Source organism: Mesoplodon mirus (assembly GCF_964341445.2).
Source record: "Mesoplodon mirus genome assembly, chromosome: 2".
Classification (NCBI taxonomy): Eukaryota; Metazoa; Chordata; class Mammalia; order Artiodactyla; family Ziphiidae; genus Mesoplodon; species Mesoplodon mirus.
In genome coordinates, this window is record NC_138977.1 from 104,752,764 (window position 1) to 104,778,305 (window position 25,542).

The 25,542-nt window shown below is 34.2% G+C and overlaps 1 protein-coding gene across 4 annotated transcripts in view; it reads left to right on the top strand.

Annotated features, from left to right (window-relative positions):
- The window catches only part of YTHDC1 (YTH N6-methyladenosine RNA binding protein C1), a 35,459-nt gene extending 10,971 nt beyond the window's left edge, over window positions 1-24,488 (top strand). The window contains exons 3-17 of one of the 4 annotated variants that reach the window (XM_082606621.1): window positions 315-643; window positions 763-1,189; window positions 5,549-5,638; window positions 6,105-6,158; window positions 6,728-6,822; window positions 8,350-8,458; window positions 8,540-8,657; window positions 14,608-14,692; window positions 15,680-15,846; window positions 18,363-18,445; window positions 19,682-19,718; window positions 19,791-19,854; window positions 19,963-20,025; window positions 21,543-21,677; window positions 23,491-24,488. In XM_082606621.1, the coding sequence (XP_082462747.1) occupies window positions 315-643; window positions 763-1,189; window positions 5,549-5,638; window positions 6,105-6,158; window positions 6,728-6,822; window positions 8,350-8,458; window positions 8,540-8,657; window positions 14,608-14,692; window positions 15,680-15,846; window positions 18,363-18,445; window positions 19,682-19,718; window positions 19,791-19,854; window positions 19,963-20,025; window positions 21,543-21,677; window positions 23,491-23,715 (2,081 nt within the window). In that variant the 3' untranslated portion in view covers window positions 23,716-24,488. The remainder of the gene's footprint in view (window positions 1-314; window positions 644-762; window positions 1,190-5,548; window positions 5,639-6,104; window positions 6,159-6,727; window positions 6,823-8,349; window positions 8,459-8,539; window positions 8,658-14,607; window positions 14,693-15,679; window positions 15,847-18,362; window positions 18,446-19,681; window positions 19,719-19,790; window positions 19,855-19,962; window positions 20,026-21,542; window positions 21,678-23,490) is intronic. The other 3 variants (XM_082606622.1, XM_082606623.1, XM_082606624.1) reach the window with 3 other exon arrangements.
- The last annotated feature ends 1,054 nt before the right edge of the window (window positions 24,489-25,542 follow it).

Consider the following 25,542-nt stretch of genomic DNA (forward strand, 5'->3'; position numbering starts at 1 on the left):
AGAAAGAGTCTTTGCTTTTGTACTTGTTCCTTGAGGCACTTACCACCAAAAGCACAATCATAGGAAGCAGTGGTACCCAATTCCATATGAATGAGAGTAATATATTTTTTTCCAAACGTGTGAAATGTCTCATGTATTTATTCCAGTGTTTGAAAGCTGTGTTTTCTTTATGATTAACTTTGGAGTAAAGGTATTTCAGAAGACATTTTAAAGAAATGAGGCTTTTATTCTCTGATATATTTACCTGTTAAACTTTGGTGAAATAAGTCTAATACCCAAATTCTTATATATATTTTTTTCATTGTATTTTTAAGGTTCAAAAAGAAAAAGTGACCGAATGGAATCTACTGACACAAAGCGACAAAAGCCTTCTGTTCATTCAAGACAATTGATTTCTAAGCCACTGAGCTCATCAGTTAGCAATAACAAAAGAATGGTTAGTGCAAAAGGAAAGTCAGTCACAGAGTATAAAAATGAGGAATATCAAAGATCTGAAAGAAACAAACGTCTAGAAGCTGATCGGAAGATTCGTTTGTCAAGTAGTGCCTCCAGAGAAGCTTATAAGAGTCAACCTGAGAAAACATGTCTGCGGAAAAGGGATCCTGAAAGGAGGGTCAAATCCCCTACACCAGATGGTTCTGAGGTAGTAAATATTATTGCAGATATAATACAGAAGGCAGTTCTTTTTGAGGCTAGAACTGTTTATTCACTCTGACCTTGTCTGTTATATGACTGCTGATTCCCTTTTTCTTTAAACATCAGAGAATTGGGCTTGAAGTGGATAGACGTGCAAGCAGATCCAGCCAGTCTTCTAAGGAGGAAGTGAACTCTGAAGAATATGGCTCTGACCATGAGACTGGCAGCAGTGGTTCTTCTGATGAGCAAGGCAACAATACTGAGAATGAGGAGGAAGGGGTGGAAGATGTGGAGGAAGATGAAGAAGTAGAAGAAGATGCAGAGGAAGATGAAGAGGTGGATGACGAAGGAGAGGAAGAGGAGGAAGAAGAGGAAGAGGAGGAGGAGGAGGAAGAGGAGGAGGAAGAAGAAGAAGAATATGAGCAGGATGAGAGAGACCAGAAGGAAGAGGGAAATGATTATGACACCAGAAGTGAGGCTAGCGACTCTGATTCTGAATCTGTTTCCTTCACGGATGGGTCTGTCAGATCTGGTTCAGGAACAGATGGATCAGGTACTAATTTTTATGTGTAAAGGTTTGTCTTTTTTTTTTTTTAATTGACCTGATTTTTTTTTTTCTTGAACATGTTTAAATTGAATTATAAAATTTTTGAGGCAATGGGGGGGATGTTAGTACGACTGTCCTGTGATTTTTTTTTATAGTGTGCTTTTGAGTATTATAAGTGCACTTGAATAAGATTTACATGTCTTAGTAAAGGCATTTCCCAGCTACAAATTGAGTGTATTATAAATACACTAGTCTGATTGTTTCTCTATAAGGAAATGTATTTGAGGTTTTAATGTTATAAATTTTTAGATTTCCATACTAGTCAACAACAGCTTATTTAAACACTGATGTACTTGAAGTATATTCATATGGAACCTGTCTGCTAGGTATTACAATATTTTCATGTTAAATGCCTCTAGATTTCCATCATGTGGCAACAGAAACCAAAATAACTTTCTTTTTCTCTTGGGAGCACAAACTTTTCTTTCATTTTTGTACCTGTGGGTTGACTGATGGGCAGGGTCTCCAGAGGGCTGGGTGTAAAGGTACCAGATGGAAAATCAGAGTATAAAATTATTGTGGAGAGACTGGGTAAGAGGCATCTTGGGTCATTCCTTCAGTACTACATGCCCTGCCACTTTATCTGACCCATGAGACTTGAATTTGAGAATGGTAGATAGTTGCAGTCATTAGGCTGAGGGAGCCCTCTTTTGGGGGGAAATTCAGAGGGTAGAGCAACGAGAGGCCAGGGTACTTAGAGACTGCTGGCCACTCTGATGATTATACTCTCATGGCTGTCTTATGTAAAGATGCAGCCAGATCTCCTACATAGGCCAAATGTACTAAATATTGGAATACAAGAAAAATTCTATTCTTTTGATGTATATGATAGTTAAATGTCATTATTATAGAATTTTATCATTTAATGTAGTACATTGTTAGTAAATCATATTTTTGATATAGTGTAAATGATAAGAGCAAATGACCAGGTATTTTCTAATTGTCAGCTGAAGTGCTTTTAGCCTTTTGCTCACTAGAGTTCTAGGTTTGGGAGTTTAGACAGGTTTTGACAGGGGGCTAAAGAGTTAAACTGAATAGATGAGTAGTTGGGTTTGATATAAAAAAAAAACTTGTGGAATCTTTAATTCTACTATCCCATCATACTTTTTGCAAACTGATGGGATATACATTTTATAATTTATGATAATGGATAGAGAACAAAAATTGCATTGGCAATATGAATGAATGTTCATTTATTGTGGAGAATGTGTGAAACCTGTAAAAGTAGGGAACATTTTATTATAGGAATCTTCTTTTTGGTGTCCATGTTAAGAACGATATTTCTTAGACTTGAACGTTTATCCTGTTTAAGTCAAACGAGGGAGACTTATATAAATACGTAGGGCCTGTAATAATGTATATTTTTAGTAAGTTCCTAGATGCTGATACTTAGCAAGATACTTATTCATACTTTATGTTTTTTGTGGATTAGACATTTCAGATTGAATGGTAGCCAATAGTTTTATAAAACTTGGATATTAAAACTGTTAAGAGACTTACTGTTATAAAAGAGATACCTGCCTGAAACTCTTACTTTCCATATTAAAGGAAAATTTGTGGCTTTTCTTTGGAAGAGCTCTTATGTGGAACATTTTTTAAAGACTGTATTTAGTATGCAGGACATTATTATTTTTATTTTGGAGTGGTTTCTCTTTATAATAATGTGTGAGAGAAAAATGGGGTGGATCTGGAACTCCACCAGAGGTAAAAAATGTTTTTCAAGAGTTTTAAATACAAGGGATCACAGTTTAGTTTCTGTGTCATGAACTTTCTAGATTCCAGTTTATTTTACCTTATTTTTTCTCAAAATTTCAGTAATTTCCTTAGAAAAGTGACACACTTGGTGGTTGTTAAAGGTTTATTTGTTAGATAACTTTCAATTGTTTTTTTGACCTGAGAATAATAGTCAGGAGAGGAGATCATAAACTTAACAGCAGTGAAAGTTATTTATACAAAAAAGATAAAAAATCCTTGGAGATTTTTCATGGTAATGCTATATTTAACATTACATAAAAATTGTTGGGCGAGATCTTACTTCTGCTTCTATTATATTTCCTGCATCATCCTTTTTTTTTTTTTGAAATAAATTTATTTATTTATTTTTGGCTGTGTTGGGTCTTCATTGCTGCGTGCGGGCTTTCTCTAGTTGCTGTGAGCAGGGACTACTCTTCATTGTGGTGCATGCGCTTCTCGTTGTGGTGGCTTCTCCTTTTGTGGGGCACAGGCTCTAGGCGAGTGAGCTCGGTAGTTGTGGCGCATGGGCTCTAGAGCGCAGCCTCAGTGGTTGTGGCACATGGGCTTAGTTGCTCCGCGGCATGTGGGATCTTCCCGGACCAGGGCTCGAACCTGTGTCCCCTACACTGGCAGGTGGATTATTAACCACTCCATCACTAGGGAAGTCCCTGCATCATCTTGTTGAGAGATTCTTTTAGTACTTAGAACCATAAAGTATTATTTTTAAACAGCAGCAAGAGATGTATTACCTTTGTGATCAATTTATAATGCTTAGATCCCTAACTTTTCAAAGAGGAAAATAATAAAAGAAACATGCTAGAATTTTTGAAAGAAATAATGTAAAAAAAATTTTTTAACAGTTTTATTTTTCTAATCTCTTTCATGTACATGCCATACTCATTGATTCAATGAATTCAGTTCCTTCTGTGTGCCAAACACTATATAAGAATGTGTAGTCAGTGAACAAAACAGACATGGATGAGAAAGAGATTTGGGATATGACAAAAAATCCTGTTATCTGTTTGGGAGAGATTCTCACTCATTTTACACTAAAAGGCTTCAGTCTATTCTCTTGAAGTCTTATAGTTTACTCTGAGGGAGAGGATTTTAAAACTTAAAGGTCAGGTATCATTCAAAGCCAACAAACCTGTAAATAAATGCTTTTCTCTATAGCTAGTTATATAAATTTCATTATGTTCCCAAGCTGCTAGCTTTAAATGGGCCTGGCTTTGTAGTTGTGCCAATATGTACTGCTTTGCCCTTCCTTTTTGCCTTAAGTTAGGAAAATTAGCATCATTTACAAGCTTCTTGTTAACATCTATTTGGAGAAGGAATTAGTAGTAAATTACAAAGGGAAAAATGCTTAAACTAAAAGAAAAGGAACTTTTGTCCTTGGAGTTTTCCATCTTTAAGCTAGTTTAAACCTAGAATCCCCTTTCAAGAATAGAAGTAAAATATCTTTTCTATTCTCTTGCTCATGGCTTGTACTTTCAAGTTAGAAACTAGGTTCTGCCACTCAGGAACTGTGGGACCCTAGCCAAGTTGCCTAACCACACCACTAAGCTGAGGTTTCCTGTTCTGTAAATGAGAATAATGGGTATTATGTATCTCATGAGTTTGTTATGAGGATTAAGGGAAATAATTTATTTAAAGCTTTTAAAATAGGAGTTTGTATGAAAGATCATTGATTATTATTTTTCAACATTCTGTTAACTTTTATAAAAATAAGTATATGCATTTTCTCCCATCATATTCCTTTTTCTAACTGAAAAGTAAAGGTGCTTATATTGGTGTAATTAAAATACCAATAGAAATAGGAGAGTCTAATTCCATTTTAGGCCCTCACTTATATGCTTCCAAATTAAGCCTGAAATGGTTCTTATAGGTAATGCAAACCTCTTCTGTCTACTGAAGATTCCCAGCTTTTTAATAGAATACATAGACTGTCGCTGAGATTTTAGAGATAAATTTTAAATTGAATTTGAAAATAAGCAGTAATTCAGGAAGGAAGTGGTCAGTAAGAATGGAATTGAAGATATAAAAGCAAGCAGTGGCAACCAGAAGGGAGTTGCTAATTTACTATAGTGTAATTAAAAAAAAAAAAAATTGAAAGGCTTTGGGTTCTGCGGTTCATCAGACATCTAAGATAGAGCTGGAATTGTGATGAAGAATGATAGTATACTTTTTAAAAAGAGGACTTAAAACAGTGGTACTTGGTTCGTAGAAGGGAACACCGTAAATTTAATTGAAAGAAAAGTTGTGTTTGCTTTGCAAAATTTTTTTCCCTTTTAAAACTTTAAGACCTTTTATATATAGGATAAGTAGTTCTTAATTATAGCTGTGTATTTTTATTTGATTAAAATTGGTGGGAGAACTAACAAAATGTCCTTAGTTTTTGAACACTGTCTGAATTGGAACATGTTAGGAAATTGAGGGGGTCAGGAAGGATTAATAATGAATAATACTTAGGAATTATGCAAAATCCAGATGCATGATGATACATTCTTATTTGATTAACTGTACCTATATTATTGTAATGTTTTTAAAAATCTTGTCTGAATTCTTTTTTAGATGAGAAAAAGAAGGAAAGGAAGAGAGCTAGAGGAATATCTCCTATTGTTTTTGATAGAAGTGGAAGCTCTGCATCAGAGTCATATGCAGGTATTCTCATTTTACTTTTATTTGTGATAATATCTGACTGATTCTAATGTAATCTGCTGTAAAAAGTGTGTGAAGGCTGTAGTTTAGCGTGAACTTGTTAATATTCATTAGTATTGATTTCTGGCATGTTCAGTGTAATAAATCTAGAGGAAACTAAGCTTTTTCTTATTATTTTAATCCTGTTCTGTTACTGCTTAAGTGGAATTTCACTTTTTTTTTTCTTGGAAGATGATGATTCAGTGACTAGTTTTCTGAGTGAGAAACTGTTCAAATATTTTTAAAAACATCCAAACAACCCAAAAAGCAAAACACTCGTACACATTGAGAAGTATTTTTTTTTGTGTGTGTGGGTGCGCCAGGAAGAATAATTTGTCTTGAATGAGAACTTTATGTGACAAGACTGTAGAAATTTTGTCTTATCTCTATTAAAGCTCAATCTGAACAAATGTACTTTGGCTAAATACAGGTTCAGAAAAGAAGCATGAGAAATTATCATCTTCCGTTCGTGCTGTCCGAAAAGGTATCATTTAAATTTGAAATTGTTTTCATTGCATGCTTCCTTAAAAGTCATTATTTTGCCTTATTGGTTCTCCATTAATAGTTGGTTTTAATGTAGTAATGTTCTGATATATTACATTAAGGGAAAAAAGTAATTTAGTCTTACACAGAGCTCCATGTTCACTTCTTACTGGGTATCTTTTAGAACAGTAGCAGACATTTTAGGACATCTTAACAGTTTTTGGACAGAGTGGATGTTATATTTATTTTAGTAGCATAATGGTCTATTAGCAAATTTTAAATGGTTAATGTGATAAAGATCTATAAAATTTATAGCCATTTTTACACTTAAAAAATATGGATCTGATATATTAGAACATTACTATATTAGGTTTGCCTTCTTGCAAAATGCTGGTGTCTTTCTTAGCTTTGCTTTATTATGTGTTGTGGCTTAGCTTTCTAGGTTGAATGGGTGATTATGAATTTTAAAAGTTTAGCTGGGTTTTGGAGGGCTAATTTCAGTTAGTACAACTTATTTCCCTCTGTGTGATAATGGCTTCTGTTTAATCAATTTGGATTTCTTTTTTTCAGATCAAACCAGTAAACTCAAATATGTCCTACAGGATGCGAGATTTTTTCTCATAAAGAGTAACAACCATGAGAATGTGTCCCTTGCCAAAGCTAAGGTATTAGCATCAGTTCTGTTGAAATATCCTAATCTTGAAAATTTAAATGTGAAGGTAGACTTGAGTATCACTTGAGTACATGACATACTGTAATTTTCATTAAAGCTTTAGAGATCCATAGTCCAGTTGACATGTAGGGTCTGCTTTTTTGACTGGTTAGGCAACCTAGTAGTAATTTGAGTTTTCTTTTAAATCTTTTGAAGATGAGTTTAGAAATAAAAATGTTCAATATTTGAAGAATATATAATTATACGTTGTACAACAAAAGCCGTGTTTCTTTGGATTTTTGTGTTTCTATACTCAATTGCTAGTTTATTATACTAATACATTTTATAAAGTTTTTTTAGTTAACCAGTTTTGTTTTATATTGCTGCTTGTTTTACACCTTGAGATTTTCTTGAAAAGAAATCATTCTTTTACGGAGAGTTTCTTTTACTTTTAGAAGTAAGATCACTTGGATTTAGAAGAAAAGGGAAGAGTTCATTTTAGTTTAAAGCCCCACCCTGGGCTTTACAAAAGGGATATGCCCAGTTGCTATAGGATGTTGTAAGGTTAATTTTTTAAAAAATGTTTTTGTTACAAAAATGCATCTACTTTTTATACCAACTATTCTAACATTTTTGTATTTTTGTTTTAAGAGAGTTTCTACTGACGTTGAGAAAGTTAAAACTAAAGTTAAGCATTTTTTAAACTGTATTTCTGTCAATATTAATAATCCTATATTTCTAACTTAAGTTGAGGGTTACCCACTAAATTTTACAGCTGGAAGGAATAATACACTAAATAGTGGAAGTTTATTCTGTTCTTTAGCTGGAGTGGATTTAGGCAGAAGTAGTTAAGCACCTAGTGAGAATGAGGTCTAGTATGTATCAGCAGATTAAACTGAATTAGAGGTTCTGGTTTACATTAGCATTCCTGCCTCTGAATCTTTCATGACGAAAGAATTGTTTAAAATGCTTTGGAAATAATAACTATGTTCCAGCTCTACATAAAACACAGGTCTCTTCAGTCAAACTATTGATACATGAAAATTTGAACTTAAATAGAAAGAAGAGAGAAATGCTAGAAACTTGACAGAAATTCTTCACTTACGGATTTACTAACATGATCATTTTTAATTATTTGGTTAGTCACAGTTTTTAAAGAAAAAAAATGTACACATTGTGATTCACCTTCAAACAGAATGTTTTTACCACAGTAAATGGTTCTGATTTTAAATTGTAGGTGATTGTTTTTATTATCTAAAATTCTAGCCCATATGATTTGATTGCCCCCTGCCCCCATGTGTTTGTTTACTAATTGTTTTAATGATTTTGTTAAGGTTGGTAATTTTCTCCATATTTTTCCCAAGTTTTTAATAGATTATTCCATTATTTTGACATACGACATTATTCATAAATGTCCTACGAATAAATAGGACATTTATTCATTATAGCTTATTGGTAACCTTGGTTTCCTGCAAATGTAATTGGAAACATAAAATATTTACATTAATTTCAATCTTTGATCTTTACATCATTTATATAGGGTGTATGGTCTACACTGCCAGTAAATGAGAAGAAATTAAATGCTGCATTCAGATCGGCAAGGAGTGTTATCTTAATATTTTCTGTGAGAGAGAGTGGAAAATTTCAAGGTAAGAGTAAAAATAATTTGGATATGTAAAAACACTAATTATATTTGCATCTATATATTATGTTGTGATTTATTCCCCTAGGATTTGCAAGACTTTCTTCAGAATCACACCATGGAGGATCTCCTATACATTGGGTACTTCCAGCAGGAATGAATGCTAAAATGCTCGGAGGTGTCTTTAAAATTGACTGGATTTGCAGGTAAATTACACACTTCAGTGTAGATAATTAAAGTTGCTCTTGTTTTGAATGGGCTACCAGTTGAGAATAATGTTAAAGCTCCACAGTTATTTAGTTTTAATTTATTCTAATTATTGTCCCCCTTTTTTTGGTGTCATTCCTAGGCTGATTGGGACCTATAGAGTTTATTTAACAATGTTAAAAAAAAGTAAAAGTAACATTAATATGCTTAGATTGTATTGTTCACCACCTTTATAATTAATATAGAATGCATGGGGCAAAGATTTATTTAGTCAGGAGTTTTATGTATTTCATTTGTTCTCTGCATTAGTATTATGGCAGTAAATTTACAAATCAGACAGTTGCTTATGTTATTTAGCACACGTTTACGTTTAGTGATTTAACATGCCATTTTATTACTGTGGAGTGGGAAAATAGTCACCCTTTGACTTGGCTAATATAACATTTTGGAGGTGACTAATTTAGTTGTGAACAACTAGTGTTTTTTAAGGAAGTTAGCAAATCATGTTAGTTGGCATTGTGACCTTTTGAAACTGCAGTAGTTAAGATTTAAATGTTTGTTAGAAACGTAGACTTACTTTGAATCCGAGTTATTTACCACTTTTTTTGTCCTTACTGAACGATTGTATATTGTTTAAAAAAATGATTAAAGAAGTCAATTTAGATGATACAGAGAGACTTAACACTTCAGCAAGTGGATAATCTCTTGTCGAGAACTGCAAAATGGGGCAGAAGGCAGAAAACTTTCATAGGATAAAGAAACAGACAAATAAGAAAATAGCTGATTGGATGGGGCCACACAGTCAACCTTGTTTGGGATGAGGAAGCCCAGAGTTGGCTTGGCGTTTGGGGATTGACTGACTGGATATATTGCATTTCTGGTCAAGTGGAGCATTTACAGGGATGTGAAAGTTATCTAAGTTTCAGTTTGCTGGCTTAGCACCTTGGGCAGGAGTGGCTCCATCTTGGACTTAGAAAGCTATTTCAACAATATGAAAAGCTAATTATTTAAGTGAACTTTATATGGCATGCACAAATCTACTACCTGTAAAATTAACTTTAGCTAAATAAGAATCACCTGAAAGGGACCATATGGATTTTTTTGTATCATTAAGTCGGCTTAGGTGGATTTTTGATGAGGATAGAGGAGCTGGATAAGAAAGAAAAATGCTGTTCATATTCAGGAGGCAAAGTAGCACAAAGAAGAAACATGAAATCAGAAACCATGGGGTGGGGGGTTTGAGTGGGGTCTGTGGATGGGATAGGGAACCACCTTTTTAATAAAGCAGATAGTCAGTAAAGAGAAGAACAAAAGGCAAAGATGGGTAGTAATGCGGGCCAGTCTAAGGAGTTAATAAACCTTTGCTGTGGGACAGTGAGGAACTATGAAAATGGGCAGTGATACAGCAGAGATAGTGTATTAGGTTGATGTTTAATAGAGTAGCAAAAAGCTATATGTGCATATAAATATATCACCATTATTCATCCCGTCATTACTTTTTTTTAAATAAATTTATTTTATTTATTTTTATTTTTGGCTGTGTTGGGTCTTCGTTGCTGCATGCTGGCTTTCTCTTGTTGCGGCTAGCAGGGGCTACTCTTTGTTGTGCGCGGGCTCCTCATTGCGGTGGTTTCTCTTGTCGCGGAGCACGAGTTCTAGGCGCGCAGACTTCAATAGATTTGGCATGTGGGCTCAGTAGTTGTGGCTTGCAGGCTGTAGAGCACAAGCTTAGTAGTTGTGGCGCATGGGCTCAGTTTCTGTGCGGCATGTGGGATCTTCCCAGACCAGGGTTCGAACCCATGTCCCCTGCATTGGCAGGGGGACTCTCAACCACTGCGCCACTAGGGAAGCCCCCCGTCATTACTTTCTATAGGGAAAAATTAGAAGCAATCTAAATTCTCTCATAGGAAATTGGTTAAGTAAATTATGATTTGTCACTTAAATGTAATACACAAAAATAATTGTCCATGTAGTAACATGGAAAGATACAACAAATGAAAGGATACATAATTATAATGTTGGAATGCATTGTCAGGGTGGTGAGACTATCGATGATATTCCCATACTCCCCTGTACCCAGGGTTTTTAAATATAGATTTATAGTTCTTAATTTCTAAAGTTAAATCATAATCAAAATTATAAAATTTAAAAATCTGGTGGCAGTTTATAGTGAAGACAAGGTGCCAATTATTTCTTAGCAGAGATAGACATTTTTACTTATTTTTTTGGATGGATAACTGTAAAGGCCAAAGGAGAGATTTGTTAAGTCTATGGTTTTATGACTAGAAACATTACTGGTGTTACTGGAAAATATTTGGAGGTGATGCTTTCTTAGGAGGAAAATAATTACCCAGTTTTAGATTGGTGGTAGCAAATTTTAGAATGTTACTTGTTTTATGAACCTTCATTTCAGATTATTGATAAGGAAATGTGTTTCTTAATTTTAGAAGATGAGTTTATTCACAGATTATCATCTTCATTTTCTTCTTCATTGACTTACTGGCTCTTTTACTAACGCATTTGAAATATATATAGCTAGCATCAGAAGAGGTACAAACCCAAATAGTCCATTCTGCTAAGATTTTGTGTAAAATTTTGGGTAGTAATGTTTTTTATTACTGTTAAGTAAGTTTTAGGTTTACCTGGAAAGAATATTCTTAATTTAAAAAAAAAAGTCACTTTTTTTTAAATACTCATAAGTGCGTTAAAGAGTAATATTAAAATACTTCAGAGTTCTGAGGGGGCACGTGTTCTTATTACATTGACATTTCTTTGAGTAAGTCACTTGAACTCTAAGTTTTCTGTGTGAAATGAGAATTACATTTGACCTTCAGTGTTAAAAGGATTAAACTTTAATATAAACCCTGAAGGCTTTGCTATCAGTAATAGTAACTGCTATTAATATATTTTCTTTTCAGATATGATAGTTATTAGAGTTTTATTTAAGTACCTTTTGGATTTAATAATAACTAGCCTTAAGTTTTTTGAGGTGTGGCCCCTGGATCACCTGCATCAGTAGTATCTGATTATTAAAATGCAGAATCCTTACATGCACCTCAAACCTGTAGGCACACTGGAGTTTAAAACTAGATGGTGCATGGTAGCAGATATGAAAGGAAGCATTAAAAAGTGACTTAAGTTGCTGCTGGGAGTTAGATCAAAATAAGGCTAAAATCTATAGAATGTCATTCAACCAGAATTAAATCTACTGACTATATTGTATTTTAATCTCACCCCTTTCTTGTCCATTCCAGATAACCCATTTCTCTTTTCTTTCATAGTTTCTCGATATTATTCCTTTTAGTTTTAATAACCAAAACAGCTGTCAGTACATAAGAGCCTCTGAAGAGTTTCATGTTCTTTTGTTAATAAATATGCCCCATTTTCTAAGCTCCTTAAGTCAGAGAATCACTGCCATGTTACCTAGGGTACTCACAGTAAAGATAATCATCTGTAGGCTTTTTCATTACATGTCTGCTCAAAAGCTCATTTTTAGGATCCCTGCTCTATAATTGTGATGACCACAGATGTGCAGTTTCTCTTAGTCTTAATCTAAGCCCTGTTTTTCCTAAGGCCTTACAGTTCTCTGTGCTTTTCAGTCTGGGATTAACTAGTTTGTCAAAACAGTGGGCAGAGGTCTCTAGAATCTAGTTAGAATCAGTGCCACCAAAGAATTTTAACCCTAAGTGACTCAAACAGCTCAACATATGCCTTTTTTTGGACCTAGGGTATTCCATTGCTAATGTTTAAATAACAGTGGTAACTCTGTGCAATAATAACTTGTAACCGTCCTGCACTTTCGTAGTTGTAGGTTATTGATTCCTTTCCATAACCTTTTTTTAACTGGCAACTGAGGAAAAATCTGAGAAGCCATTAAAGTACAGTTTTAACTATAGATCTGCATCTGGATATTCTAGGCCTTTGGTATGGACTTACTCTAGCTTAATGATAGTCTCTTTCCCCCTGCCTTCCCTGTAAAGGGTGTGTGTGTGTGTGTGTGTGTGTGTGTGTGTGTGTGTGTGTGTGTGTGTAGATATATATACATACACACATATTTTTATGTATGTACATACACTCTTGAACCACTCTCAATGTGTGAGGTAAGATGTCTTTTAGATGAGGAATCAAGTAGTAGTACCTAGTAGGCATTTCTGTCACACTCTGCCCACTTCTCCCATACATTCACATCACCACCACCACAGATCATGCCACCTTGATACTTTAATTTTAGATATATACTTCTCTTTTCCTGTAAATGTTGAAATATTTTCTGAGGTTTAAAAATAGTTGTGTAAAATTTGGGCGTTTAATATTCATCTTTAAGAAAATTCACGTAAGGTTAGAATAAATGGTTATATAGCTTGTCCACTGGACCAGGTTATTTGCTTGTATTTTTTCTTCTCCATTATATCTTTGCTCAGGTCCTTTTCATTGCTTCAAATGTAACCCTGCCTTACCTCTCTACATATGGCTTTTCCTGAGTCACTTTTCTTTCAGGCTTATCCCATATGCCACCTTTTCCAGGAAGCATTTTCTGATTGTTTTTTCTTTCTTTCCAAAATAGATATGACCATGCACATTAAAAACAAAACTTTTATACTCTATTTATGGTACCCATTCTTTTACAAAATAATTGTGTGTGCTTGTTTACTCTCGGATAAAAGCTGTGGAAGAAAGGTTAGGAATTCAAGCTCTTTATTTTATTCATCTTTGTATGTCCTTTGAGCAGTTTCATTTGTATTGTATATATATATATATATATAATCTTTAATTAAAGCATTTATTTAATTTGGTATTACCTTATGCACAAATAGATGAAACTTTATTGAATGATATTAATTTTCGATTTTTTTTGACAAATACTTATTGTGTGTCATGTTTGTGTTCAGTGTTGTGCTGGGTTGATAAAGAACTATAAAAATACAGGGTATCTTTTTTTAACTTGGTGAGACCATTTTGCCCTATGGCTCAACTTAGAGCCAGAGTTTGTTTAAATTATTTAGGTATAGCACTGTAGTGTAAGTGGAGGGCATAATTAATACATACAAATATAGGAATTTATGAATAAAAACGTGTTGTCAAGAGCCATTCCATATGTGGTGGGGAATATTGCCTTATCAAAAGGAGGGAGGACATTTGAATCTGGGAAAGCAGCCCTGAACCAAGGATAGGGGGCGTGTATTTTCATTTGGTATTAACTGCCTGGTTAAGCTTCATCTCTTTGTTGATCAGTTATTTAAAAATACAAGATTTTTAGGGGCTTCCCTGGTTGCGCAGTGGTTGAGAATCCACCTGCCGATGCAGGGGACACGGGTTCGAGCCCTGGACCAGGAAGATCCCACATGCCGCGGAGCAACTAAGCGTGTGCGCTACAACTACTGAAGCCAGCATGCCTAGAGCCTGTGCTCCACAACAAGAGAGGCCACCGCAATGAGAAGCCCGTTCACGGCAACAAACAGTAGCCCCCACTCACCACAACTAGAGAAAAACCCGTGCGCAGCAACAAAGACCCAGCGCAGCCAAAAATAAATAATTTATTTTTTAAAAAAATACAAGATTTTCAGTACACAGAAGCAAGAAATATGCTAAACATTTGATATGTTATTTCATATGCAAACTGCTTAAAACAAGTATGAAGAAGGTGGTGATATCCTTGTTTATAAGATGAAGAAACTCAGGCTCAGAGAAGCTGAGAGAGAGCTGGGATTAAACTCCAAACTGTCTTGGTTTCAAGCTCATTATCTTAAGCGTATTATTTAGGTTTTTTAAATTTTGAGAACACGTGAGAATGTAGAAAGAGTGTGTCTCTGAAGGGGGCTCCCTTTCTGGGGAATAAGCTCTATCAATCTTAAATTTTAGTCATATTTAAATCATGATTAACAGGAATTCACTACTAAAGTAGTATAAGGATTCTGCAAAGTAATATAATTAATATTACTTTGTATTTAGGCGTGAATTACCTTTCACTAAGTCGGCTCATCTCACCAATCCTTGGAATGAACATAAGCCAGTAAAGATCGGACGTGATGGACAGGTTTGTTGTTTTAATTGATTCTTTAAAAAACATACATTTAATCAACCCTTTTAGAGATCTTTATTGAAGGATATTTTAAAACCATTTTGATTGAATTTGTGGGAAAGATTAAGGGAAAATATTCTTATTTGGAGTTTGTGATTACTGTGATTTTGATTGATTAATCTGACCTCCGTTAATGTTGAAAGATAGGTAGCTTTATATGGTACTTCATTAATACAATTGAAGGAAAAGTTTTCAAAGAGAGTTGACATGATTTTTACATGCTTTTTCATTATGTTACTACTGTTTAACAGATTCTGAACTTTGTATATTTTACAAATGCCATTTAATGTCTGCTGAAGTTTTCTGAGGAGAAGGAAGCTTTATGAAAAGGAGATAAGTATGTGTAGTCAGGTTTTCAAGTCTGCAAGTGAAATTAAAAGTGTGCTGTGACTTAAACCCAAACCTGTGAACCTTACGGTTTCTACATGTAATTTTGAACCAGGTTTTCATTGCTCATAAGTGAAAATATTGGTAATTGAAAATAAAACTTAATTTTAAAAAGTCTGTAGATTAGTCTGTTTTTCTAGTTAATATAATGTATTTAAGTGCATTTAGCAATTTATGATTATGAAAATTGTTGACACACTAACATATGTTTTTCCTCCACTGTATTGAGATGGATGACTTTGTCCTGATACTTCTGTGTTTTGCACAAAGAAATATTCCTTTGTTGCAGAGGGTGATTGTCACAGAGTTTTTTGTGTAGTTAACTTTGGAGATTCTACACTTTTAATTTTTCCCCTTATATAAATACGTGAAACACTTTTAAAAGGTTTTTTTAAAACCTTTCAAGGAAATTTATCGGAATCTCATACGATCATCAGCCTTGGGAAGGAAGCCTCCAAGTCAATCTGTTTTTGTTCTTGTACATCAGGAAAATACAAGTCTATTGAAAGTTTCTCCTTTTTTTTCATCTTGTAAATTACTACTTTCCTATTCTAGGAAATTGAACTTGAATGTGGAACCCAGCTTTGTCTTCTATTTCCCCCTGATGAAAGTATTGACTTGTATCAGGTCATTCATAAAATGCGTCACAAGAGAAGAATGCATTCTCAGCCCCGGTCAAGAGGACGTCCATCCCGTCGAGAACCAGTCCGGGATGTGGGAAGGTTAGAAACGTTCTTTGGACTGATAATAGGCACATGTATCAGAATAACATGATGGAGGAATGTGATTCGTCAAAAGTTTGTCCTGCGGTAAAGAAGAAAGAGAAAATCCTCAAATCAAGCTGCATGGACTAGTTTGTGGCTTCATTGAGGATTTCACATGGTCACCTTGGTCTCAGTCATTTTTCAAGAGGAAAATGGGGATCTTTCCTTATGCAGAAAAAATTATCTGCTAAAGAGTGATAACCAGTTTAGATTAGATAATAATCTGATAATACAATGTATACCATTGAAATGAGGTAGGCCTTTGTTGCTAAGAACAGGCTAGAAAGGAGGAAGAGGAGGAAGTCTTTATTTGCAAAAATTGTTAATATTTTGTAAAAAGCCTTTTCTTTCAGGTGTGTCTCTGGATAAGCCTTATCAGATATGGGACTTCTTTAAAGGATCACTAATATTTTTTCAGAAGATGACGCCTCATTTAGAGGATAAAATATTTTAAGTTATTTTGATATTCAAGAGGAGCATTATTGGGACTGTTTCAGATTTTACCATCGTGATGTGTTAACCCCATTGTCAAATATTGTCTAACTTGTACCCAGTGAATTCACACATCTTGCTGAGCTTCTGAACACAATAGGTTCTTTCCAAAGGGGATCAAGTGGCCCTGGGAGACCCGGCAACAAACCAAAAAGAAGGGCTGTTGCTGTGTCTGTTTACAGCTTTTCCAGATGCTGGCAGTACCTGTGGACTTAAAGTGTTTTTTAGAGGATCGCCATGGTTATTGATCACTACTTATGAACTAAACAGCATTTTCCAGGAAAAGGGGGTTTAACTTGTTACAGAATTGGAGAAGTCTTTGCAAAGGACTGATTTATGCCCTTCTACCCAACACCTTCCCCTGTATAGATTTGCATACAGCTAAATCTAAAATATTCTGCTAAAGACTGTTGGATGTGTGGTTGATGGGATGAAACCTTTGGTTAAGTTTCCTTTTGGTGGAAACATCCTGTGGTAGGTACAGATAATCCAACAAGAGTCCCCATTTCTTTGAGCTTAAGAAGGACACTGTCAAGTAGGTAGGAGGAAACCTGGCAGAGCCCCCTTATTTTTGGCCTAAAAGGACTGAGCACCAAGATGTCTTTTGAAGTTTTAAGCTAAGAGGTTTCCAGTGCAATGCAGTACATACAAGTGAAGTTTTTACCTCAGTTTTGCAATGGACTGTAAACTATACTTACACTACACCTTCTCTCAAGCCTGCCAGGGCCTCCATATTTGTATGTGGCTTACAGCTTAAAGTCAGTAGTTGGACTACTTTATGAACTGTTACTATCATGTTTTATACCGGTCGTAAATGCACTCCCCAAACTACAAGAAAGCGGTATGTTTATTTTTTTAAACCAGCTTTTAATTTTCTTAGTCTTATTTATTGTAGATGCAACTGTTTTTATTCTGTTGGGGGGGCTTGGGTTTATTGCAGCTTCGTAGTTTGAGTGAACTTGTGTTGCAAAAGTTAATGATAGCAATTGATATGCAGAGAAATAGCTGGAAAACTAGTGATACCAGGTTATTATGGAGTTTTTTACATTAAGGGTAAAAAGGTGTATTTATTATTACCTTAAAAACTTGGATTTTTGTTTTTCTTTTATGTAGCTCTTTATTAAATACTAAGTAAAATGAAGTGTAATGATGTATTTACATTAACCATTGAGATTTATGGAAGATAGTGAAGAGCAGCCCTCTTCAGATAGTAAAGTTGTCACCTTCTAAAGAATACACTTTGAACTCGTTTTATGAACTCTGTTAAAACTCTGCCCCATTACGTGCCAGTTTTATTTTAAGGCATTGTCTCTGGAAAACATTCCCATAATTCCTAAATGTTATTAACTTTAGAAATTGGTTTTTCAAAGTATTAAGATTTTCAAAACTTTTCTGTAAAGTCACGTTTAATAAGTATCAAATTTTCTGTATGATCATGTGAAAAGTGTAATTTTGTGCAAAGCAGAAGAAAAATATTTAAGAAATTCTTAATTTTCTTTAGACTTAGCCTAAAATGACATTAATACGTATAAATATATAGATTTTAGAGTTACCTGTTATGTAATGATGATAGTTTTTTCCCCCCTTTCTTTTACCTGAATGGAGACTTTATTTGGGAAAGTGTTTTAATTGTTAAACTGGATATTTATATTAGTTTGAGGGCAGCTCACTTACTTTTGTTTAGATTACTAAAATGTGATTTACGTATTTTGAGCAGATTACTCTTTGCAAGTGCCTCGTCATAGCATGAGGATTACACAGAATATCTATTCCAGCGCTTCATCTAAGGATTGGTGTATAGTAATTACTTTGAGAAATTAGAATTTAGAAATTTTAAGATATTTGCTCACCAAAAATGAGGGTGTTCTTTTAAAGGAAATAATGAGCTTTTTTGTATGCTTATTTCTGTCAGAAACACTTGCTTTGCTGTTTGTTCTCCCAGCAGTTTTTGGTTTAATTTCTAATGTGTCTAATTTGTGTAGGCGTCGACCAGAAGATTATGATATTCATAACAGCAGAAAGAAACCAAGGATTGACTATGCCCCTGAGTTTCATCAGAGACCAGGTTAATATTTTATAATCCTGCAGATATTTGACTTGAAATTATTAAAAACAACAACAACAACACAAACTTCTATCATGACCCTATAGTTTTAAAAGTGAGAAAATTTTAGGATGTGACTACTTAAACCTTAGGAAATTATTAATCACGTAGTAATTCCTCTACTTTGTTAAGGTTGTTTATTCTAGTGTGACTCATTATCATAATGTTAATTATCTGAAATTACTAATTATCATTGCACAAATGGAAACTGCACTTGTGCTTTTAAGATTAAATGTAGTTAGGGAAAGCAGTGATCTTACACTCTATTAAGCTTTTGATTCCCTTTGATACTTAATATTTCATGTGTATACAGCTTTAAATGGAAACGGAAATTACGCTATATTTTCTAAATAAAAATACCTTTGACATCATTTTTTTAGAGAGGAATGGGGAATGCTTGGTTTAATCTAAAAGCAGCTTTTCAGTTAGTCTTTCCCTTACTGGAATTGAAAAAGGCAAAGTGTATTTAAGAGAAGATATTTAAAACAGTCAGTGATACACGTATAAAAATTAGGCAATTTGGAAGTTGGTGTTAGCATTAAAGCACTGTATGTGACAGGTGGCTTGATAAGCCTCATTCTTCTCCAAAATGGGATATTCCAGAGAATATAATTAAATTTTTCCCCGGTAACTTGGCCACTCAGATTTTTTTACATTTTTAATTTACTGAGTACTTATGAAAAGAAGGAGGTAGAATATTTCTCTTATTACCATGGTTCTTTCACTTATTGATAAAATGTATATATCTTCATTTTTGCAACTTTTGTTAATTTTGCTTTTCTCCCTGTACGTTTGCATTTTTTAAAACTATGGTTGACTTAGCAAGGCTTGTGTATACTCAAGGTAGAGGTAAACATTTGTTTTAAGACCTATTACGGTGTCCTCAAGATAATTCCTCTGCCGTTACCTTCCTTACGGTGCAGCATGAAGAAGTTTCTGTCTAGCAAGAATTGGGGTGTGAATTTAGAAGATCCATATGAAAATCTCTCTAGCAGTTTATAATTCTGTGATATCAGTAAGTTATTTAGTTACTTCTATCATGTAATCTGAGAAGAAAATCTGAAAGTGGAATAATACAATAATAGCATCATTATTATTTCATGGGAAGAATTGAATTGAGTGGTAAGGAAGGTTTAATTATAATGCCATAATAAAAAACATATATTTGATATACTAAAATGCTTGATGTTTAAACAGGGTATTTAAAGGATCCACGATACCAGGAAGTAGATAGGTAAGTTGGGTTCACTCTTGCTTAGTTTTGAATTACATTCTTGGAACTAGTTTATGAATTACCTGAATTTAGTTTCACAAATCTTATTCCCAACAGACGGTTTTCAGGAGTTCGCCGAGATGTGTTTTTAAATGGGGTAAGCATCTCACTTTTTAAATTTAATGTACATAAAATCTGTATCTGATTTATTTTGTAACTTCTGGGCTTTTTATTTATTTATTAACATTATCATCTTTCATTTTAGTCCTACAATGATTATGTGAGGGAATTTCATAACATGGGACCACCACCACCTTGGCAAGGAATGGTTTGTATTATTCTGTTTTTGCAAGTTATTTAACTTCATTTGCAGTTCCATACATTTTGAGTGCTTACTTGGAATATGATTGTTACAGTTACCCATTAGGAGACTTAAAATACATATCTTTGGTGATATATACTTGCATGCTGTTTTTAAAACTAAAGGCTAATGAATGATTTGATTTATATTAATAGTACCCGCTTAATTGATGAGTATTATGATTTATTATTGTAGTGGCTAGTAGTGCAAACTCTTCGGGGTTCAAATACCTTCCCTTCTCAACTCTGACCTTGGACACGTTTCATAATGTATTTTTTTTCTTATAGTTTTCTTTATCTGTAAAACTCGATAAGCATCCATTCATTCTTTGGCTCATCAAACTAATATTTAGTACCTACTCGTTGCAGGCACTGTGCTTGCCCTGGGTGTATGTTGGTGAATAAATTGAACATTATGTCTATCCTTTAAAGGCTTAAAATTTAATGGAGTAGTCATTAATGTCATTTAATGTCAACCTCAGGATTGTCAAGAAGCTAAATAAACAAAATACAAGTTAAGTTTAGCATAGTGCCTGACCCTAATATTCAGTAAATTCTCTATATTAAATAAGGTTAATTAAACCCTGTTCCTAAACTTTAATGTTTTTTCCTTTCTTTAAAAAAACTGGATATTCTTCTTAGAATATATCTTAAGGTATTGAGGATAACTGAAGCATTAATCCCTAAAAAATAAAAAACTTGGAAGTTTAAGTAGTTCTGATTGTTTCTTACCTTTTTTATCTTAAATGCTGCCTGTAATGTGGCATTTCCATCTGACTTTTGTTTCACTTAGTTACTCTGTACAGATAGATGAATTATGAGGTTTCTTTCCTTTAGATTCTATGAAATTAAAATATTTAATAATATTATCTTGGCACTGATTAGGGGGAGAAGTACCTTTTATTTTCCATTATTTTATAATGGCATATAAAAGTTCATTAGCCCCTGAGTTTTTATTTTTTTTTTAAGAATACAGTTGTGCATAGTGGTTAAGATGATTGATTCTAGAGCCAGAATGCCTGATATTGTGTCTAACTTCCACCCCTTTACCAGCAGTGTGATCTTAAGCAGGTTACTTAACCATTTGGTGCCTCAGTTTCCCTTTTGTAAACTAGGATTACGAAATAGTACCTATCTGAAGGGTTGCTGTGAGAATTAAATGAGCCATGTAAAGTGCTTAGGACAGTGCCTGGTCCATAGTAATCACTGTAGTGAGGGCTCGCTGTTTTTATTAGTATGTAAATTGTATGTATAAAAGTATAAATGTTAAATTTTGGAAGATATGTAATTAGAGAGTTTATTACACACATTTTCAACAAGCAAATAAAGAGGGTATTTTGAAGAATCCTAATGCCATCAAAGTAAATGGCTTGTACAGAGTAAATTATTTGTTTGGGATGGGTGGTTTGGATAGGGGAATTCTAAGAATGGTTTGTTTACAAGATTGTTTGGTAGATGCTTATGGAAGTGGTTTTCTTTTTTTAGACTCCTTATCCTGGAATGGAACAACCTCCACACCATCCTTACTATCAGCACCATGCTCCACCTCCTCAAGCTCATCCCCCGTACTCAGGACATCACCCAGTACCACATGAAGCAAGATACAGAGATAAACGAGTAGTAAGTGAATGAGAAGGCAGAAGTATGAGGGAACTGCTTAGAATTCTGTAGATAATTTGAATGTGAGGGATACCAGATTATGTTGAGTGGTAGACGGTTTCATATTCTTATTGAAGGCTGTTTTTGAAGTAATTCACAACTTGTTTTTATTAAAAATGGCTAGCCCCTTTGATTATTTAAGCAGACTATATTTGACTTTGAGATTTCTGGGTCTTCAGTGTAGTAGTTGGGCTGAGTTTATTAAATGTCACACACACACACAGACACACACACACACTCTCTCTCTCTCTCTCTCTCTCTCTCTCTCTCTCTCTCTCTCTCTCTGTGCTGGGCCACATAAACATCCTTTTATCTTCCCACATGATAAAGAGCATGCATATCTGAGAGGACCAGTCAGAGCAGTGGTTTCCTAGCCTATCTTTGAGATACTTTCATCTGTCATTTATTTCCTTATCCTCAAAGATACTAATCCTTCAAATCTTTAATGTTCGGTTAAACAATTTGAGAATACTAATTGACTAATAGACTTTAATTTAGTAGTGGTTTTTTTTGTTTGGTTTGGTTTTTCAGTCACAGAAGAAGAAATATACAGCCTATGTATGATGAAATCTTAGTTGACTAGCTGGGTTGTGTTTTTAAAAATGCCTTTTGTAAATGATCACATTTTCAAAAAAGGAAGTTTTTCTGAGATTCTTTTATCAAAATGTACTTTTAAACAAGTTATATTTCTATTGTAGCTTTTTTGTTAGTATTTATGTATATATTTCATAATTAGGTAATATTCACATATTTATTATATGTGAAAGGTAGTGTGGAATTGTTTTTGAACCTTATATTCTATATATTTAAGCTGACTCTTGAAGAGACCAAGTTCAGTAAGTAAAGAAGAATTGAGAACTAAGAGTAGAAATCTAGAGCAGGGGTCAAGTTTAGAAATATCCACGGTAACAACCTTGCACCTCAGTTGCATATCTTACCCTTCGCGTCCTCCTCAACCTTTTGTGTATTATTAGCTCTGTGTGGAATAGACTACAATCTTACTGCAGTACATATTTTCTTAAAATTCTGTCAAATTCCATAAATTGTCATTAACAGTGATTTAGTTTGAAAAAAAATCAGGAATGGAAGAATTCTTAATTTCACCTTTAGAGGGCAGAGTTGGTTTGGTTTAGTTTGTGGACTCAAAGGAGGAAAAATAAGTAGAGCTCACCAGTTGCAGAAAAACATTGATGACATTTAGCGTAGTTGACAGCATGTATTGATGTATTGATCATGTATTGATCATGTGGTTGATGGTCATCATTAGGTGATTATTTTGGCATAAATCTTTTTTTTTTTTTTTTGTGGTATGCGGGCCTCTCACTGTTGTGGCCTCTCCCGGAGAGGTCATGCGGAGCACAGGTTCCGGTTGCGCAGGCCCAGCGGCCCTGGCTCACGGGCCCAGCCGCTCCGCGGCATGTGGGATCTTCCCGGACTGGGGCACGAACCCGTGTCCCCTGCATCGGCAGGCAGACTCTCAACCACCGCGCCACCAGGGAAGCCCTGGCATAAATCTTACTAAAGGGATTGGATGGAGAAATCATTAAAGTTAAATAGAAAACTGCATGAAGTGATTTTTTAATGAGATTTGTATAGTCCTCTGTTGTAGGTGTCTAATTAGTAAGACATCAAAATCCTTTTTCTAAACAATGTCAGGATTACATTCTGTGAATTAATGAATAGGGCATTTATTTAGATTCTTTCTCTACAATGAAGGGACACATAAATTCCGTTTGATTTTTGACATACCGTACCCATTTCTTACCTTTTCTAGCATGATTATGATATGAGGGTGGATGATTTCCTTCGTCGAACACAAGCTGTTGTCAGTGGTCGGAGAAGTAGACCTCGTGAAAGAGATCGGGAGCGAGAGCGAGACCGCCCTAGAGATAACAGAAGAGACAGAGAACGAGATAGAGGACGTGATAGAGAAAGAGAAAGAGAGCGATTATGTGATCGGGACAGAGACCGAGGGGAGAGAGGTCGATACAGAAGATAATGTGCTTTTGGAAGCACTGATTGTTTAAAAATAAAAAGAATCTTGTATTTTTCTTTTTGTGTGTGTTTACAAGTAGTAAATTTATTTTCAACTGTCTACTTAAAGTTCATTGTGTAGAAGGATTTATTATGACCCTCTTTGTTCCAAGCATGCAGTATAATAAGAACTGGAAAAACTCAAATCCTCCAAAAAATGCACCGTTGACAATTTGAGTTGAGACTTTTATTTGGGGCAGAATGGAACAGTCCAAGAATGTAGATATTGATTCAGTCTCCATACATGTTCATCTACATATAGTATGTTCATCCTAGAGTTATTTTTTGTTTGTTTTCTTTCTTTTGGATCTTGATGGATGACTGCCACAATATTTTGCTTTGATGTATTTCTAAATGTAGGTGCACACGGTTCAGTAAAAATAATGCTGCTATCAATTATGCAAATATTGAAATAAGATGGTTTGACTGTATGGCAGTGTTGTAGCAGCCTCTTGGTTTTTCCTTTTTTTTAATCTTAAAAAAAAGTCACTTTTTATGTTTCTTCCATCTTCAATGATGAGAGCAATATTAAGAAGGCATTGCTATCTAATTTTTAGTCTTTTTAGATAAAAAATTCCTATGTTCAGTAGCATGGTTGATGCTATTGTTTAGCCTTCCCCTCCAAACTGTATACATTGGCTTGGAATGTTCACAACTTTGCGTGTGTGGCAGCAGAAGATAATTCCCATATTCTACATTGCTACTGTTTTGTATAAAATAAATTGGTAAAGATTGACACTTATGTCTTGTATTTCTTTCTTGTCTGGATGCAGGTTTGTTTCCTTACATATTAGTGGACATAAAAGAATGCTTTGTGTTCAGGAATTGTGGGAACCCCATTTGTCTTTTTTTGCATGTTTTATCAGAAATGATTAACTTAGGTCAATTATATTAAAAGCTTACTTCTATTTCTAATATAAGAACTAATGGTACACAATGGAGTTTCCTTAGTATTTTGGTTAAGTGTTCATCTGCTGACATTTTTGGATCTACTCTGGTTATAGGATTGTTTTCTTTTTTCAGGTTTTGTGTTGGTTTGTGTGTAACTTTGATAAGTTAGCTACTTTAGGTATTTTCTATTTTACTTTTAGAATACACTTTTAAATTTTAACCCTCTTATAGTTACTTATTTTAAGTTAATCAAGTTAATCATCAATCCCTCTCAGTAGTAACAAGCTGTATAAAATACAGTTTATGAGAGAGTTTTTTTATACTTTATTTTGAGTTATACCTATAGTTTTGGCCTTTGAATATTAAATATTTGGGATATTTGAATATTTGACCACATTTTTTTTGTTTTCATACATTGTCATAATTGTGTTCTGTACCAGATTATGATTACAGTTTTATATTTACTTTATATTAGTCTTAAGAACACAGGAACTTCACTGTTGAAGGATATTTAAAACTGTTTACTGCTTTCATATGCTCACTGATGTTTAGAATATTTTTCCATTCACTTAAAATTAGTAGGTATATTTACCTATTTCAAAAATAAAGCATAAGGATTTATTTTAAATCTGTGCAGTGTGGTAGAGAAGAAAAGAACATTTAACTGTATTAGGAAACCTGGGTTCTAGTTTCAGCATTGCCTTTGATTAAACCAGTTGGTAATATATGGTAAGTCATTTCACTGACATTTTGTTTGTATTCATCAGTATGTTTTACAAGTTGATATCTAAGGTTTTCTTTTCAAGTTCTTAAACTCTGAAGAATTTCTAAAATATAGAGGAATCACCAAAAATGTTACTTTATGAGATAAGTAGGTAATATTAAAGTCATCTTTCTGAAA